General features: G+C 38.4%; 2 protein-coding genes across 5 annotated transcripts in view; both read left to right on the plus strand.

Annotated features, from left to right (window-relative positions):
• The window catches only part of LOC102082963 (NXPE family member 3), a 35,215-nt gene extending 30,365 nt beyond the window's left edge, over positions 1 to 4,850 (plus strand). For all 3 annotated transcript variants that reach the window (XM_019360261.2, XM_019360262.2, XM_025905930.1), the window contains 2 exons: positions 2,841 to 3,047; positions 3,139 to 4,850. In XM_019360261.2, the coding sequence (XP_019215806.1) occupies positions 2,841 to 3,047; positions 3,139 to 3,746 (815 nt within the window). In that variant the 3' untranslated portion in view covers positions 3,747 to 4,850. The remainder of the gene's footprint in view (positions 1 to 2,840; positions 3,048 to 3,138) is intronic.
• Positions 4,851 to 5,950: 1,100 nt separating this feature from the next.
• Positions 5,951 to 17,229, plus strand: LOC100691574 (uncharacterized). Of its 2 annotated transcripts, none has more exons than XM_019360264.2 (4): positions 5,951 to 7,165; positions 8,922 to 9,260; positions 11,409 to 11,759; positions 14,262 to 17,229. In XM_019360264.2, the coding sequence occupies exons 1-4, from the start codon at positions 7,072 to 7,074 to the stop codon at positions 14,438 to 14,440; spliced, it is 963 nt and encodes a 320-aa protein (XP_019215809.1). In that variant the 5' UTR covers positions 5,951 to 7,071; the 3' UTR covers positions 14,441 to 17,229. The 2 variants fall into 2 exon arrangements, with proteins under 2 accessions (XP_019215809.1, XP_019215808.1); XM_019360263.2 differs by lacking the exon at positions 5,951 to 7,165 and adding an exon at positions 7,188 to 8,004 and having other exon boundaries at positions 8,788 to 9,260.
• The last annotated feature ends 726 nt before the right edge of the window (positions 17,230 to 17,955 follow it).

Genomic DNA, 17,955 nt, shown 5'->3' on the forward strand with positions numbered 1-17,955 from the left:
TTGTATTTTCAAAATTGGAGTTCAAGTTATTTTTATTTCCAATAGTGTTAACATACTACACAGGTCATGAACAAGATTTTTTACATTTTCATTGTAAGTGGGCTAAAGCAGTTAATTAAAAGTAGTCTAACATAAATGTAAATGCTGTAATTTGATTATTTTAATAAACCATGTAACTTGGATGGATTAGATGCTGGTGTGACCACAGTGCACACGTCTGGTGTCGCTCACAGTGGTCCAAGGGATCGCTCAGGGAGTTTGTGTGTTCGCTCAGACACGTGAAAAATTAGAGGGAACATTGGTCGAGGGTATACCCTGCCTTTCGACCTAACTGGAATAAACTCCAGCCCCCCCAGGATGCTGAAAAGAATAAGCAGGAGAGAACAGATGGATACCTGAACCAATGATTTGATGGTGTTCCAGTGTAGGACAGCAGAGCTCTCTTTCTCACTCACCATTAACAAATTGACTGCAATGGGTGAAACTGGGGAAGCCATCGTGCACCCATAATTCTCCTTGTAGTATTGACCGTCGTATGTGAAATAGGTGGAATTCAGACACAGTTCTAAAAGCAAACACACTTGGTCAGTGCTGAGAGTGGTCCTCTCACTAAGGTGGGGTCATCCTATAATCTCTTACGAAATACCTCCACTGCTTCAGGGACTGGAACACAAATGAAGCGAGATGTAAAATTCTACGAGACCATGGTTTTATCTGCCTCCATAATGTCATCACTCACCTTCCTAAGAAAATCCAAAGTGTTCTGGATGTGGTGTTCAGAGCTGCCTACGAACGGGTTGAGGATCGAAGCCAGAAACCTGAAGATGTTATAGGTGACCGAGGTGATCATACAGATCTGTTTATGTATCTTTGGTAAACCATACAGACTTGGTGTAGATTCCCTGTTTATAGCCTGTTGTATGAGGTCGGGCCAACAGCATTGTCTTGTTCTAAATGTCATCTATCACCCTCTTCCTGTAACCACTTCTTGGGTCTCGCTTCAGGGGCTCACAAGTATTTTGGTCACTGAGCAGTGACAAAGTTTTATCACTATAGTCTCTCTGGTTTAGCAAAACTGCGCACTTACCCTTTTTTGCCAGAAGGATGATAAGTTGTTGTCATTACCAAGCAATGCGATTGCTTTCTCTCTTCCATGTTGATGTTGGATGCTGGGGGGATTGCATTGCTGAGACAGGTTGAAACTTTCGTATGTATTTGCTCTGCTTCTTTTTAGTATATTGATGCTAAAATTTGTTCATCTCACCCGTTAATTGAGCAGCTGGTGCTGTGCCTTCTGGAGGACTTTTGTTGTTTGGAGGCCCTTTACTGAAGAGCACATTTGCATATTTCAGGGAGTAATCCTGTTTTTTTCTGCATCTGAAGCTGAATCTCAAATCAATTAATTCCATGTGAGCAGTCTCGTGTTGACACCCTACGCTTAGCCTTTGATTAAGTAATAAAAATTGATGTTCACATGGTGCACCCTGACACAGAACTGACATTTACACATTCTCTACTGATTAGAGATAGACTGTATTGAGTGAGTCGAGACACTCACACAGAATACCAACACACCCACTTGTTAGTGCCAAAAACCTGCCGGGAAATGATTTTCCAGGCAGCCCATAGAACCCTATGGGAAGGCATATGGGATATGATAAAAGTCAAAAATGGCCAGATTTTTTGGCAAGGCATCAGAGTGGATGTGCACCGGTGGTGGGCATTCTGCCCGAAGTGTTAGCTGGTTAACCAGCCTGGTATTACAAAAGCACCTTTGCATCCATTACCATTAATGGAGGTCCCATGTGAGCACATTGGCATGATCTGGCCATTTCACCAGAGGTCATGAGAATATCACTTTGTATTAGTTCTGGCGATTAAAAAATGTAATATCTCTAAGCAGTGCGACTGTGCACCATTTCTGGAAAGAGTTTGGTGGAGGCACCGTTTTAAGTCGTCTCCGGATTCAGCATCTCATTCATGTCTTGCATAGTAAAAGAGCAGTACAAATTACTGGACATTGATTCAGTTCAGTCTACCATCCTCAGGCTGACAGTGTGGCAGTGTGTTGACTACCCCAAGGGGAATGAAGTGTCACAGTTTGTTCCTTATCCCATGCCATGGGTCAATGAGCTCCTGGACCAGTTAGGCACTGCTTGATCTTTAAGGACAATGCATTTGACCAAGGGCTTCTAGCAGATTCCCTTGTTTCCTGAGTCTAAGGAAAAAACATCCTTCTCCACCCTGTATAGTTTGTACCAATTTGTCCCACTTCGATTCAGCTTGTTTGGAGCCCTAGCTACATTCCAGCACCTCATCGACCAGGTGCTGTGTCTGCACACTGCATATGCTGCCTACTTAGATGACGTCATCATCCACAGTGACACCTGGGTGCAGCATGTGCTGCAGGTCCTTTAGTCTCTGAGGCAGGCAGAGCTCACAGCCAACTCGAAGAAGTGTGCGGTTATACAGAGGGAGGTACAGTATCTGGTGTATGATTTTAGTTGTAGCTTTTAAACTACTGCAGTACTGTGGTAATTTATTGGGTGCTGGCTGTACATGCACTCATGCGTTAATCTCAAGGGTAGTGCATTTGTATTGATCGGTTGGAGAATCAAAAAAGAGTCCTAAACATATTTAATACAATTCCATTATGTAAGATCAGAAAATGACATTGACCAGATGTTTTATGAAATCAAAATTAGAAAGATACAAAAAAAGCAGTACATTTGCCAGATTTTAAGTTTTATTGCTACAGACAGGTTAAGAATAGACTTTGTTTGTTTCTTTTTCATATTAAGTAAAAAACACACGTAATTGTCTGTTTTACTGCTTACCAGGTCAGTTAGAGGTGAACAGCAGCAGTGTGGAGTCTGAACCCTCTGGCTATTACTACCAGGGTGTGTGGCGAGCACTAGGTGGCACCACCGTTCATCAGTTCAACACTTCCTCAGCCATCACTCAGTGTCTGAAAGGAAAGCAGGTCTATATGTATGGAGACTCCACAATGGGGCAGTGGTTTGAGTACCTTAATGCAGCACTGCCAGGTAGCTGCTCTGCAAACCTGGCAAACAACAATATTTTATTTACACTATTTTATTTATGTAGTTTAACTTATTCTCTTTGGAATTCTTTTAGATTTAAAGGAGTTTAACCTTCATAGCCACAGATCAACCGGACCTTTAATGGCCCTGGACTATGCAAATAACATCTTTGTGAGGTATCGCACCCACGGTCCTCCTCTACGTACTGTCAGAGTCTCATCCATGGAGCTGCATTATATTGCCAATGAGCTGGACAATGTGGTTGGAGGCAGTAACACTGTAGTAGTTTTTGGCATCTGGGCACACTTTGACACTTTCCCTATTGGGTTCTACATCCGTCGACTGATGTCCATCCGCAGTGCAGTGGTACGGCTACTGTCCAGGGCTCCAGGCACAGTGGTTGTCATTCGGACTGGAAACCCCAAACCTTATACAACAATTCTTGGTGCATTTGTCCACAGCGAATGGTACACTTTTCAGCGGGTAAAGGCACTCAAGGCTATATTCAAAGGATTGAATGTCCATCTGGTGGATGCCTGGGAGATGGTTCTGGCCCACCACCTGCCACACAGCATGCACCCAGAACCTCCAGTTATCAAGAACATGATTAATGTTCTGTTGTCATACATATGTCCTCCAAAGGGCGGATTCACTAGTTGGGCCGACTTCCTCATTTTTGGTTTGACAGTGTTTAGTGGGTAAAGGTGAATGTAAGGACATGAATTGAGCTGCGGTTTGGGGAAGGCCTCGAAGTGGTTTGGCGATGATTCCTGGGTCTGGCAGATGCACTAAATAAGTGTGAAAAATTCAATTCAGTTCAATTCAATTTTATTTATATAGCGCCAAATCACAACAAAAGTCGCCTCAAGGCGCTTTATATTGTACAGTACAATATAAAGAAGTTAAAGAATTGAGAACACGGAGGGAGGGTGAGGTACGTAAAAACAGAATGAACAGCTTGCAGAACTGGGGGATCAGATGACAACCGGAAGGAGAGTGTTTGGAGGCGTGGTCCCACTCCTGAAATTCTGATACATAATCTCCAATAGATTTGTTTCAGTACTCCATTTATAAACATTTTCCATCGTGCGGGTCAACCAATTAGATCACTCGGATTTGGTGCTTCACTGAAGGTTCAACCCATTATTTTCCTTTTAATAGGCCTAGTTGTCAGTGTGGAGAGAGGCCGGTAAGGAAGCAGACCAAAGTTATCCTCCAAATCTGTATCAAGATGGCTTACATCCATCCAGCTGGTTATTATGGTTGACTGCAAGCCCTGAATTTGTTTCTTGATTTTGCAAAATTTTGTAATTCTGTGTCTGAGAATGCCTCACACACTTTCCACATTGCAGTCTGTTTGGAAACCAAAGTGTTTTTTTTTCTTATTCACTGAACTTAGCTGGAGTGAACTGGTGATTACTAAAGAAAATTATTTTTTTCTAAATAAACTGAAGGATCTCAGACATGATTTGTTGAGAATTGAGTGTGAAGTAGTTTTTCCTTTCCTCTTGCATTGTGCTAGCTAATTTGTGTCTGAAAGGTGTTTGGAAAATGTCACGTGACTATGTGGCGTATGAAATATTTGGAGAGGTTGTCCTGAGTTGACTATCTTTTAAAATCATTTTCATAATATACAGATAGATACTGATTATTGTTACATTAGCTTGCCAAATATATTCAGAAGTGAAGTTAAATAAATAAAACTGCTTTGAAAAAAAATAAAAAATCTTTGGTTTTGTGAGGTACCACACAGGAGCACCATTTTTGGAGTTATACTAACAATAAATGTACCTACTACCCACTCAAGGGAATACTTTGCGCAGCATGTCATGTGTTTAGTCCGTTGTAAAGTACATGTTAAATTATAAAAAAATAATACAAAATAAGCATTTAATTAAAACAGAATTAAATACCATATGTTCTCTTTGACTTTTTTTCCAAATGCCACCACCACCCTCACCCTTGTTCTTGATCCTACCAGTGACTCCCATTCATAAAAATCTCCAGCTCTGGCTACTGGAGATACTAGAGCTATAGATGCCAAGAGAATAAATGTGCTCTCACTGTTGACGCTAATAATTCAATACTTTATATATAATTAATGACATATAATAAATAAACAAAATGTCCTAGTTGAAAGCACTTGACACTGAAAGCATTTTTTGACTTTTTTCTTTGTTCATGTTAGTCCAAGTAAGTAAATCCTTCTTTGGGACCTCAGGATAGATCACATTAGAATAAATAGTAGGACTGTAAAATTTTAGATTTTAAGAAAAAAAAATAACTAGATCAGAAAAGCATCTATGAAGTGAAACAGTTGGTGTGACAAACCTGGAAGCAGTTTTATATCAAACGAACAACCTAAAATATTATGTATTTGATGGGTTTATATGCAGAATATTATTTTAAATTCGTTAAAATTTTATGTGTTCTGAAAACAAGACAAAGGGATTATAATTACCAACCCAGTTTTGAGAAACACTCTTAGCTTATGTATCTTTTATTCATAAGGAGAAACAGGAAACTGGATGACTGCAGAGCCTAGGGCAGCAAACATGCTAGGACCGCCCCTGTTTGCTGCACTATGCACATTCCTGATTTTGGTCCAGTACAGTTTTTATGCCTTAATTAAGGAAATTTATTTTTTCCACCTGAAATTTAAACTTTAGTCACCATCTTTGCAATTAAATAACTTAATATTTCTGTTCAGGATATTTATAAAATCTACATATTTTACAATAATAATTTATAATTATATGATAATATCTACCAGAGGCCTGGGAGCTTGAGGGTCCTGCGCAGTCGCTTAGCTGTTCCTGTTACCTTCACCCTCCACATCTTCTCCAGCTCTTCGCTGAGGCCTTTTTATTTCTCCAGCTTCTTGTGTTCCTTCTTCCTGATGTTGTTGTCGTTCAGGACCACTCCGTCTATCATTACGGCCGTCTTCTTCTGTCAGTTGTGTAAATACTGATTTACACAACTCAGAGCCATGGGGGCCATTTCACCAGAGAACTCTGATTATCATCAAAGTCAGACTGACGACAAATTCAGACTAAAACTAAACCAGAGGAGAATCAAACTGTGGGAACTGAAGTCTTTACTTGATTTGCAAGCAGCTTTATGAATGTTTGTTATGAAGTTCATGCAAGGCAGTGCTATCCTCTGCTCTGAAATGAGTGATTCTGTCTGAGTCCACATTTAACACAGTTGCGAAACACTGACTAAGAATCAGTCAACATTCTTTAGTATGATCTCTTTTTACTTGTATGGTGTTCATCACAGCAGAAACAGACGCCCCCTGCTGTCTGTGTGTGTAATTCAACGCTCAACTATTTTTAAAAATCGTTATTAAACATATAAATCTCATTTTCTAGCATAGATAAAGTATATCTTGCTTACATTAAAGGGCGGTAAATCAATTCACAGTGCTGTAAAAAGTGTTTAGCCTCCTCCTGGTTTCTCAGTTTGCTGCATATTGTGCAAAGCAGAGTGGGTAAAATTCCTCCACAGTGATGTGAAAGACTCATTTACAGTTATTACTAATGTTTGATTGCCCCTGCCAGTAGTAACATAACCATATACCAGGTTTGGGGGAGGATTACTTCTTCATGTGGTCCCAGGAAGGTTAGGATAATTTTTTTCCCCTTAACAAATGAAATCATCATTTCAAAGCTGCATTTTCTATTTCCTTGGATTATACTTGCCAAATATTAACATTTGTTTGAGGATTTCAAACATGCAAGTGTCTCAAATATGGAAAACCTAACAAATCTGATCTTATGTGCAGTCTCCCTCCCCATTTCGTGCACTTTCAATGTTCATATAATAATAGCTGAATGTGGATTTAAGGCAGTTCACAGATGAACAGTAGAGAGCAGCAAACCTCCAACTCTGCGTCCAGTCTGAAGGATGAGGCAGATGGGCTGAAGCAGAAAACCTGCGACTGAACAGTGGAGACTGTGTCCAGTTAGACAAGAGTACAAGTGCTCACAGCACCCTAACGCACGAAGAAGAAGCAGCTCTTCAGATGTTACTGCTACTGCCGACGAAGATGAACATGTCCAGAAGAGCCGTGCTGGGTTTGATTCTCCTTTGTCTGTCACCATCATCATCTTCTGGAGGTGAGGTTTTTCATTAGAATGATGTAAATCAGCTCTTTTGGCTGAATGTCTGATGTCAGACTTGCAGTCAGCAGCGACACATGTATATACAGAGATGCGTATTTCTCCTGTTAGATACTTCGTGTGCTGCACTTAGTGTGTGGATTTTGACAGAGCGTTTTTGTCTTAGTGATAAATATCAACAGGTGGAGGACAGATAGGTGTTAAGTTCACACGTGTGAGTAATGAAAACCATCTGAAGCATCTATCAGGAATCACCAGGACAAAAATATCTAATCAGCAGAGCCTCAGTTTGAATCAAATGCAGAAGAAAAACTCAGAATGCTTTTCAACAATGTTGCTCTTTTCATCGAAACTCATTGATTCAAGATCAATTTTCCTTAATAGGCATTAAAGGGGGAATCATGAAATATTTTTTTATTTTTATCATGAAAATAAAAATATCAAAAGCGATGAGACATGTTTCTGTTGGATCTGTGAAGATACTCTCGGCTGGGAAGGCTTTTAATTCAAGTGATTTTCAGTTTGGGGATCATTAAATACCTCTCACCCGATCATCCCAGATTTGCCTGAAAAAATTAAGGCAAATATAAACTTCTCAATGTACATTATGCAAACTTTTAGGTCCCTGTTGTAATAATGTTTTTTTTGAAAAAATTAAATGTTCAATTACATATGAGCAGGTATCAGGGTGTTGTTAGACATTTTGCTGATATGACTCTTTGTAGAGGCTATTTTAAAATTCTATTATCTAAAAAAAACACATTAAGGGACATCGCATGGCTGTATGAATGTGAACTCTCAGAGGTGAAGCTCACACAGAAAGATGGATACTGGAAATTATTGGGTGTCCCATCTTTGACAGCAGATTTCAAAGACTCTCAAAATCACAGTGTAGCAGGTAGGGGATTGAGATTTTATGTACAAATTTCCATATTTAAGGCATAAACTTCTAGTTAAACTGTGCAAATCATTGTTAATGGTTTTACAGATATTAAAGCTTAAAAGTACAAAAGTCAGACTTCAGTGTGATATTCCCCAGGTGTTCACAGAAACTGAAATCATTCTAGTTTCTGTCAATATAATATAGTGTACTCTCTTATTGTCTGAAAATGAAAAATGTTTGACATTTTTGTATTTATTTGTACATTTTCTATTAGTGTTATAAGAGTGTTTTTTCTGTGGAGTTACTTTTAAGGCAAATCGATGATGGGAGAGGCTTTTTCTTTTGTTAATTACATTGATGCTTTGTCTTTGAATTATTTCCATACTTTCAACTACACTCTTTACCTGTTTGTGTCTAAAGCTCACATGTGATTTTTATTTAAACTATGTTTACTGCAGTCCAGCTCAGGTACAGGTAACTCTAATGGTACCTGTAGATTTGATGTGAAGTGGGTGACTCATCCTATCTGAGACGCATCATGTAGGGTCTAAAAGCTTTTGACAGGAGGCTGCTGGAACCAAACATTTCAGGGATTTTTTTGCTGCAATGTAACATGTTGAGTGGGAAGTTTCTGTTTGAGGGAGGGAGACATCTTTTCCAGTGTTACATGATCTAATGGATTCTTACATGTAAAAGGTTTAAATTTATATTTGATATCTATTTGTGTTGTGGGGAATCTAAATTATTCTCCTCATGTGATTCTCAGTAATTTTATTCATATTCAGCATGCAGTGTATTCTGGTTTGTTTGGTATCATATTAGCTGTAACTCCAGCTTACTGGTCAGTGTTGTATTTTCTGTCTCTTTCAGACTCCTCAACCCTCAACATTTTGCCTGGAGATAATGTCATTCTGCCATGTTACGTTCCAAATGATCAATCAATTGGAGCTGTGATGTGGACCAGGTCTTACCTGAATTCAAAATATGTATTTTTTTACCAGAGCAATGCATCTGATCCAGACACTCAGACGTCACCTTCTCTGAGACGCATACATCTGCTGGAGGATGGTGAATCGTCTTTGTTTATAGTGGAAGCAACATTTGCTGAGATTGGAACGTATGAGTGTCATGTCACCCAGAGAGGAAAAAACAACTCTAAGGCGGCCATTTTGAAGACCAAGCCAATCAACACTGTCAAGCTGACAATGGGTGAGTTTGTAGAAGAAATTAATCCTCTTCGTGAAGCCTGTACTACAATAATACAACAGAGAAAATATGATATATGACCCACTATGAGCAAGCACTTTGCTGACAGTGGGAAGAAAAAATATTAACAGGAAGGAACCTCCAGCAGAACCAAGCTCAGGGAGGGGCGGCCACATGCCATAACCAGTTCTGGGTGAGGGGAGTAGATGCTGTGGAAGAGAGTCAGGGATTAATAATAACTAATAATTAAATGCAAAAAGGTGTGTAAACACATCTAGCACAAGTAAGAAAGGATTCAGGGTGACCTGATCCAAACTGGGAGCTGGTTCCACAGTAGAGGGTCATGAAAGCTGGCTCCCTTTTTACTTTTAAATACTCTAGGAACAACAAGTAAGCTTGCTGTTTGAGAGTGAGGTGCTCTATTGGGGTGATATGGTGCTATAAAGTCATTAAGGAAAAATGGGACCTGACTATTTAAGACCTCGTAGGTGAGCAGCAGGACTCTTGCTGCAGCATTTTGGATCAGCTGAAGGCTTTTCAGCGAGTTTTTAGGACATCCTGATAATAATGAATTACAGTAGTCCAGCCTGGAAGTAATAAATGCATGAACTAGTTTTTCAGTATCACTCTGAGACAGGATATTTCTAATTTTAGAGATGTTGCACAAATGGAAGAAAGCAGTCTTACATATTTGTTTAATATGTGCGTTGAAGGACATGTCCTGGTCAAAAATGACTCCAAGGTTTCTCACAGTGTTACTGGAGGCCAAGGTAATGCCATCCAGAGTAAGAATCTGGTTAGATACCATATTTCTAAGATTTTCAGGGCCGAGTACAATAACCTCAGTTTTATCTGAATTAAGAAGCAGAAAGTTAGCGGCCATCCAGGTCTTTATGTCTTTAAGACATTCCTGCAGTTTAACTAATTGGTCTGTGATACCTGGCTTCATGGATAGATAGAGCCAGATAACACAGCCTTTACCAGGGAGCCTCTCTTCCTTCCATCACAGAGACTTATCACACCCGCTGCATCTGCAAAGCAAGCACAGTTGTGGACGACCCCACACACCCCACACACACACTCTTCACCTTGCTGCCTTCTGGCAAGACGTACCGGAGCATTCGGGCCCTCTGCGAAACAGTTTCTTCCCCCAGGTCGTCAGACCCTTGAACCCTCAGTGACTGGCACACACACACACACACACACACGCGCACACCTTCATACATGTCACTACCTCAAGCACGTATCTGCACAATCTTATACACACACAAAAGCACACACCTTCATACACCAAGTTACATTTTGCACAGTGCTCAGACTTTTGCACAACCCACAGTCATTGTGTCTGCACTGTCTTGTGTCTGCATTGTTCTGTTGTGCCTTTTGTTGCACTGTTTTTGTTTTGGGGTTTTTTGCAATTTTTGCATATCTCACCTAATGTAGTCCTGTGTGAAAACCACTGCAGCACAGTACCTGTAATACCTACATTATCCTCTAATCACCGTAATAAAATATTATAGTCAATAGTACTGAACACTCACTGAGTTCCAGTATGACAAGCACAGAGATGAATCCACTGTCAGAGGCCATAAGAACCTTAAACCTTTATAACCTTCACTAAAGTTTTTTCTGTGCTGTGATCATCTCTGAAATCTCTTCAGATGATCAGTTTGCTGTTTTACAACTACTCTTTTTGTAATTTGTAAGATAAAAGGACACGATGAATGTAGAAATTAATATAACAAAATAGAAATGTTAAGAGTGACATAAGCAACAATGAACCATAATCCAAAAAAATAGGAACCAGAGTGATACTTTGACCACTCTGGAGCATGTTAGTGTAATTCAGTTTGTTTGTTTTTTTTACTGCAATGTAACATGTGTACAATATCAACTAAAATTAATCGATGATACTGAGCAGGTAGTTTCTGTTTGAGGAAGGGAGACATTTTCTCCAGTGTTAGACTGTGAAAGGTTTAAATTTATATTTGATATCTATTTTTGTTGTGGGCAGTTAATTATCTCTAAAAGTTTCTCCTCATGTGATTCTCAGTAATTTTATTAGTATTTAGCATACAGTGTATTCTGGTTCGCTTGGTATCATAGAAGCTGTAAACCATTCTGTTCTGTGTTGTTTCCTCTCCCTTTCAGAACCGATGAAAGTCTTAGTTGCACCTGGAGACATTGCCATTCTGTCGTGCGCGGTTCCAAATAAGGAATCCATTGGAGCTGTGATGTGGATCAGATCTGACTTGAATCCAGAAAAAGAACTTTTTTACCAGAGCAATGCATCTGATCCAAGCACTCAGCCGCCACATTATATGAACCGTGTACGTCTAGTAAATACAGACATGGAGAATGGTGAACTGTCATTGTTTCTGTATGACACGACTTTTGGTGATGATGGAACGTACGAGTGTCATGTCACCCAGGTAGGAACAAGCAACTCTAAGGCAGCCATTTTGAAGACTACGCCCATCAAAATCATCAAGCTGACAGTGGGTGAGTTTGTAGAAGAAATGAATCTTCTTCCTGGAGCCTGTACTACAAAACAAGTTCAACATAGCCAGATTATCTTTTCCTTTGTTTGGTTTCACATGAAGGTGGTTATTAAATCAGTAAGTCAACACTGGGTTTATTAATCTAGCTGCTTTAAACAATCAGAAATACAGCTTCTGTCCACTGTCAGCAGAGTGACTTACAAACAGAGTGAAAACTGTAACATGAGCTGTTAAAAGGGCTGGGTATCGTCACTGATTTTAATTACTGATTAAATTCGGATTCAAAAGTCCCGATTTGATTCGATTCAATTCAATTTTGACTCAGTCAGAAATATTATACTTCTGATCATTTCCCATATTTTTATATCTGTATAAAAACAAAGCTGACACTTGTGAGACTTCATCAGAGGTGTAAGCATCACAGCAGATTCCTTTGTGTCAAAGTAACTCGGGATAAAAAAGGAGAATAGCAGATAACCTTAAAAATATTCTGCAGTAGAACAAAAATGTAAGAAAGCCATCAATCAACATATGAACATTACCTGATGCTGCTGAAGTGAAGCAGAGCAAAGTTAGAGAGGTTTTTATTAGAGACACAGCTAAGCGTTTTGTAATTTGGCATAATTTGTAAAAGATATTAGGCTTTTTCGTCATTAAAAAAACAAACAGAAAAATAGTGGTGGACAGCACTGTACACAACAGACACACAACAGTAGACTTGTAAGCAAATCATACAGTAAACAGTTTTTTTTATGGTAAACTGGTCTGTGGGTACACTGAGAGAGAGCACTGTGCAGGAAATACATCTTTACACCTTGACTCAAAGTGTGTACATCTTTGTGTGGAATAAAAATCAATTCAGGATTTAATTAATTTAATGATTTAATGAATCGATATCGCATTATTCAAACTAAAATCGATTTGAATCGGGAAATTTATTTTTTAAACCCACCTCTAATTGTTAAAATCATAACACAGGCTGAAAACAACAAAGCTGCCATTAAAGAGCCATGCAATAGTAGGTATGCTCAGATATATGTCAGACTTTCCAAAGAAAAGTCTAAAGTTAAATTTATCAGGATGTCTTAAAGTGCAGATTAACAGACTTATCAGTTTAAGACTGTCAGAAAATTATTACGGATTTTCCTGGCAAATGATTTAGTACTCGTTTAGACCATATCTAAACGTAAGGGAGCCTTCGTTGTACCTGTGTGGGTTTTTTCTTGCTTCCGTCCTGAGTCCAAAGACTTGCTTGCTTTGTTGACTAGTGATTCTAAATTGGCCGTAGATGTGAATGTAAGGATGAACGTTTTTGAGCAGTGTTCGGGGTCCAAACTGCCGAGGACAGCAATGTTTAATTGTCTAGTTGACTAGTTGTGACATTCTTACTTACAACTGTGTGTTCCATTTGATTAAAGGGGTTTTGATGTACATAACTGTATGTTTTAACCAAACCTGAAGAATGATTTTGCCTTGTGCTACTCGTGAATATAGTTACAATCCATAGGTGTTCAAAAATGAAGCCAACATGTAAATGGCTAAAACTGCTGTTCCTCTAGGTGTCACTTGAGGGTGGCTATCCTCTGTAAACCTTAGATATCGTTGTGTTGAAATATCCCAGCAGATCAGCAGTTTCTGAAAAACTGAAACTGAAAAGTCACTCATATCACCTTTCTTCCCCGTGCCTAATTTCATTCAGTTGAAACTATTAAAATGGGTAACGAGATATTTGGACTGATGAGCAACTGAACATCCTGTACCTAATGGAGTAGGTAATAAAGTGTATTTGAATTTCTTACTGATGCTCAGAAAGGCAATATAAAGATTTTAAACATTCTTAAAAACTTTTAGCACTTTTTACTATCAACATGATCTGAGAGATTCAATCCAGAAATTGTGATGCCATTTTCCAGAGAACTGACTGATCAGCCTTAAGTCTGCAGTTGAAGTTCACATGGTGTTGTAGCCCAAAAAGAATTGAACCACTTTCCTAAAGCTGCGTCCAAACTGGAAGTGATTAAGTCATTGCATATTGCTTTAAGGACAACCGGTCACATGCACACATCCCATAATTCCGTTGTCTAGGTAACCCTCAAATGTATTTACTTCCAGGTCAAACATCACTCAGTGGTATACTGCATTCTCATTGGTAGTAGCTTCAAGCACTCACCGCAGAGTTCAATAAAAGATTATATCTGGACCCACCTGTGTTGAAGGTTACTTTGCCTATACTCATCTGAAGTCATCCAGTGTCATTGACTTTTCATTGATCAGAATCCACTGTGAATGTAGCTCAACACTGAAAACCCAGAGTTGACTCTTTGAGATCCAAAGCTTGCTTTGTAGTACAGGTGTCAGATTGTTGTTGTGAGAAAGAAACATGGGTTTATTTGTCTTTTAATTTTATTTTATGTATTTTTCTGTAAACATGTTGTTGATGAGACTCTATAAAGCAATAATAGTAGATCATGTCTGACACCTCTCTTCTAATTCTCACCTACAGAACCAGTAGAAGAAGAGTTTGAGGTTGGCCAGAGTTTGGAAGCATGTGATCCATCTGTGTTTTTTCAGCCACTTGTTTTTGCTATGGGAATTATGGTTGTCATCATAGGTATTTTGAAATATTGTTTTGGCTGGCATAAGGCAGCTCCATGCACAGCCAACCTGCTTGTTAAAAACTAACATTTTTCTGTAACCTTTTCGAACTTCTTCAGTGTTAGGTTTAGTTATTAATGTATTCCTATTCATGTAATTCATTCATGTTTAAGAGTTTGTTAAAATGAACTGTAAAGAGCCCAGGTGGTATGTTACATGTTTTGTGAGGTTCTTTTGGTCAAACATTGAGGGTTGGCTCTAATGTAGGATTTGAGGATGATGGCAAAGAAAGACAGCAGGCTGAGCTGAAGGTGAGAGAGTTGGAGATGTTAAGATTTTGACTATGAGTGACCAGAATGGACAAAATTAGAAATTAGTATATCAGAGGAACAGGTAAGGCTGAGCAGTTTAGAGACTGAAAAAAAAGCAAAGTGGAAACCGTTTGGACACTTAAAGTGGAGATACAGTGTATATACCGGACAAAGGCTTTTGAAGATGGAGGAAGACCACAAAGAAGGTCTGTGGATTGAGTGAAGAAGGATAGCAAGAGTGCTAGTGTAACGAGGAGGATGCAAGGGATAGGGTGAGAAGCAGGTAGATGATCGGAAAAGTAAATTAGCCTTACCACATGTAGTGTTTCCTGTCTACATTAGCATTAGTTTTATTGTTTCATGTGCAGCTTCTGAGCTTTCTGAGAAAAAAAAAAAACATGTTGCTTTAAAAAAAAAACAGGAAAACTTTATGTGGTTTTAATACTACACACGATAGCAGTGTGACTAATGCAGACAGCAATCGTAGCAATGGTGGTTGAATTTTCTGGTTCTCCAACATCCAAAAAAAACCTAAAAATAAATGTAGCTTAGAGTGAGTTTTTAAATCCAGGCTGCAGACGATCCGAGTGCACTCTTACTGTTTTTCATGTTAAAAATGTGTTTATTTGTTGAAATGTAGTCATTAAATGTTTAAATGTCCCATGTATGTATAAGTGTCGGAAATCACAAAAATTGGTTTAACTGGATACAAAATGTGTCTTTTTTGTTTGATTGATATTTGTAACTTTAGTTGATTAATTAGATGTAAAAATTAAATGCATCATTTGGCCGGAGTCTAGGTTTGTCAGCTTTGGAGTAAAAATGAAGTTAAAATGAGGAGTAAACAACCCTGAACAGGAAAAAATAGTTATTCCCTTTTTTGTGAAAGAAATATAAATAATGGTGTACAACAGAGGTCCCTAAGACCCGCACCACGGACTGGTGTCGGCCCAAGAGTCATTTGGTACCGGGCCTTGAGAGCTGAGGCTCGGGTGTGAAGTTTATGGTTTTCAGGGTTTTTATCAGTTTTTATCGTTATTTTTTTTAATCAATTTTATCATTATCTCGGTTTCCCTGGGTCTTTTCCCGTGTGTTATGAATAAATCTTCTTTATCCGGTACCGGTACTGGTTTTAATATTGTTGTATTTATCTGTGACAACTTAAAGGCTGGTCCATGAAAATACTGTCAGACATAAACCAGTCCATGACGCAAAAAAGTTTGGGGACCGCTGGCCTACAATGACGCACAGCCCTCAGTCCACTGCACTCAAGTAGAGTATTTACCTGTTGCCATGGTTAATCTATTCATGACTATCCGTCGAAGCACTCAGCTTTGAGTGAATCAGCCTTAATCATCTTTCCTGGAAATGAAAACTCTGAATTTTCCTCCTGTTACATTTTTTTCTAACATCATCATAATTACACTGTCTCTTTCGTGTTATTTTATGTTTTGAAAGGGTTGGTAGTAACAGCAGGTTTTAAATCAAAATCAGCATTTCTACACATAGAAAACTCACAATTTAGAAAAGGTAATTTATTAATACACATTACTTTGTTCTAAATAATTATAGTATAAAACAATGTTTTAAAAATCAATTTTATTTCTGGGTAAACACTCATGTCTACAGAAAGTGTCCTTAAAGTTCAATATTATTGACACAGTCACTGTATCAGTAAAGCTGTGCTGTATCTACTGCTGATGACTGCCATCATTCAGCTTTTTAATTTTTTTTCTATCAGGATTTGTTCTATAAAGACACCAATGTAACTCTACATAAGCAAAAAAAGAAAATTATACAGAACATGAATTGGAATAAATACAAAATGACTAAGAGCAATAAACACCATTCATCTTTAAAAATTCATTCAAGTCCCTGCAATGGCCAGTCTTAAAATTCAGTGTTTTCTCTGAGCAGCAGTGTAAAATCCAAAGAGATTCACATGTGCCAAAAAATGCATCAAATGCTGTCATTTATAAGGTTCGTTGCACTAATAAGAGGTTTGGTTTTAATTTTTATTTGCTGAAGTCTTAAAATCTTAAAGAAAATGTATTTTTATTGTTAACCCTGTAACACCCAACTCATCAAAAAATAGCCAGAAACTTCAGATATTTGGGAACTGAGATGTTTATTAACCCTTATAACGACATCCACCATTTCTATTTATTCATTTATTTTTTTGCTATATCATGTTGTGTATGATGTATTTTTATTATATATTTTTTGCATCACATTCCATACATTGGGCATTTTTGGCAGTTTTTTGTTAACAACAATAGTAATTTTAATTATAGACAAAAAAAAGAGTTTTGTCCATAACATTATGGCAAGTATTGATCAAGTTGATGAGATAGAGGTCACAGAAACTCATGTATCGAGTATGATGCAAAGGGCACTATAGGGTTAAAATTATGCAGAAGTCCTGGCTCAGATGTTAGTTTGATGCTGTAAATGTGTTGTTGTGACTGTAAATTGTTGTTGCGACCTCGTCAACGTGTTTAACTTACTGTTGGGTAACATGTGATTGTAGTTATGTATTAAAACGTTTACTACAAGTGTACCTGATTGTGTGTGACACCAAATTCTTTTCTGCAACTCAAACCTCCAACATGTGGACTGAAGTGTCTTCCAGAGGCTGCAGCAGCTGTTTGGCAGTAACTACCTCATTAAAAGCAGATAGCAGACTCAAGCAGGAATTTTCACATCTATAGTTCATTTAGTCAGTTGCTGAACTGGTAAACTTGCAGCTTTTCCCTGTGTTTTCATTTATTTTACACTAAGAAAAATCCAAATGACCTTAAATGTGTTACCACAAACCATGTGAGAATGTTCAGTCCCCTTATTCACCAGATGTGTCAGAGGTGGAAGCAACAAAAGTAAATATAGGAAGAAGGCACTGTGTTCTGCACTACTGGATAATAAGGAGAATTTGCATTCATTTCACAGCTTCTTGCAAACCTGTACAGACATTAAGAATCAATAGCATTTGAGGCTTCTGGAAGGGTCTCAGTGCGGTTGTTTTGGTTTTGCACCCAAGCGATTACTGTGTTCACACCTGCAGAAACGAACCACACCAAGGCGAACAACGAACAAACCAGAGTTTGATTTAAAAGAGCTAAAAACCACTGGTGTGAAAATACCCAGTGAATGTGTACAACAACACATACCCTGCAGACTGTCCACAAGATATCTACAAACACCATGGTAAAGTGTCTTAAGCCTGCACTGTTTAAAGAAAACAAAATCCATTTAAAAATTTCTGCCAGTACATTATCCACATTTTTAAGGAAG

This window comes from Oreochromis niloticus, linkage group LG3, assembly GCF_001858045.2.
Source record: "Oreochromis niloticus isolate F11D_XX linkage group LG3, O_niloticus_UMD_NMBU, whole genome shotgun sequence".
In the NCBI taxonomy this organism is placed as follows: domain Eukaryota; kingdom Metazoa; phylum Chordata; class Actinopteri; order Cichliformes; family Cichlidae; genus Oreochromis; species Oreochromis niloticus.

Bases quoted from the DNA above. Each gene is read 5' to 3' on its own strand.
- LOC100691574 (XM_019360263.2), top strand. From the start codon at position 7,805: ATGTTTTTTTTGAAAAAATTAAATGTTCAATTACATATGAGCAGGTAT. The intron at 8,005-8,787 runs ATTATTGGGTGT...TGTTGTGGGGAA, and splicing joins CAGAAAGATGGATACTGGAA to TCTAAATTATTCTCCTCATG. The intron at 9,261-11,408 runs GTGAGTTTGTAG...TCTCCCTTTCAG, and splicing joins CACTGTCAAGCTGACAATGG to AACCGATGAAAGTCTTAGTT.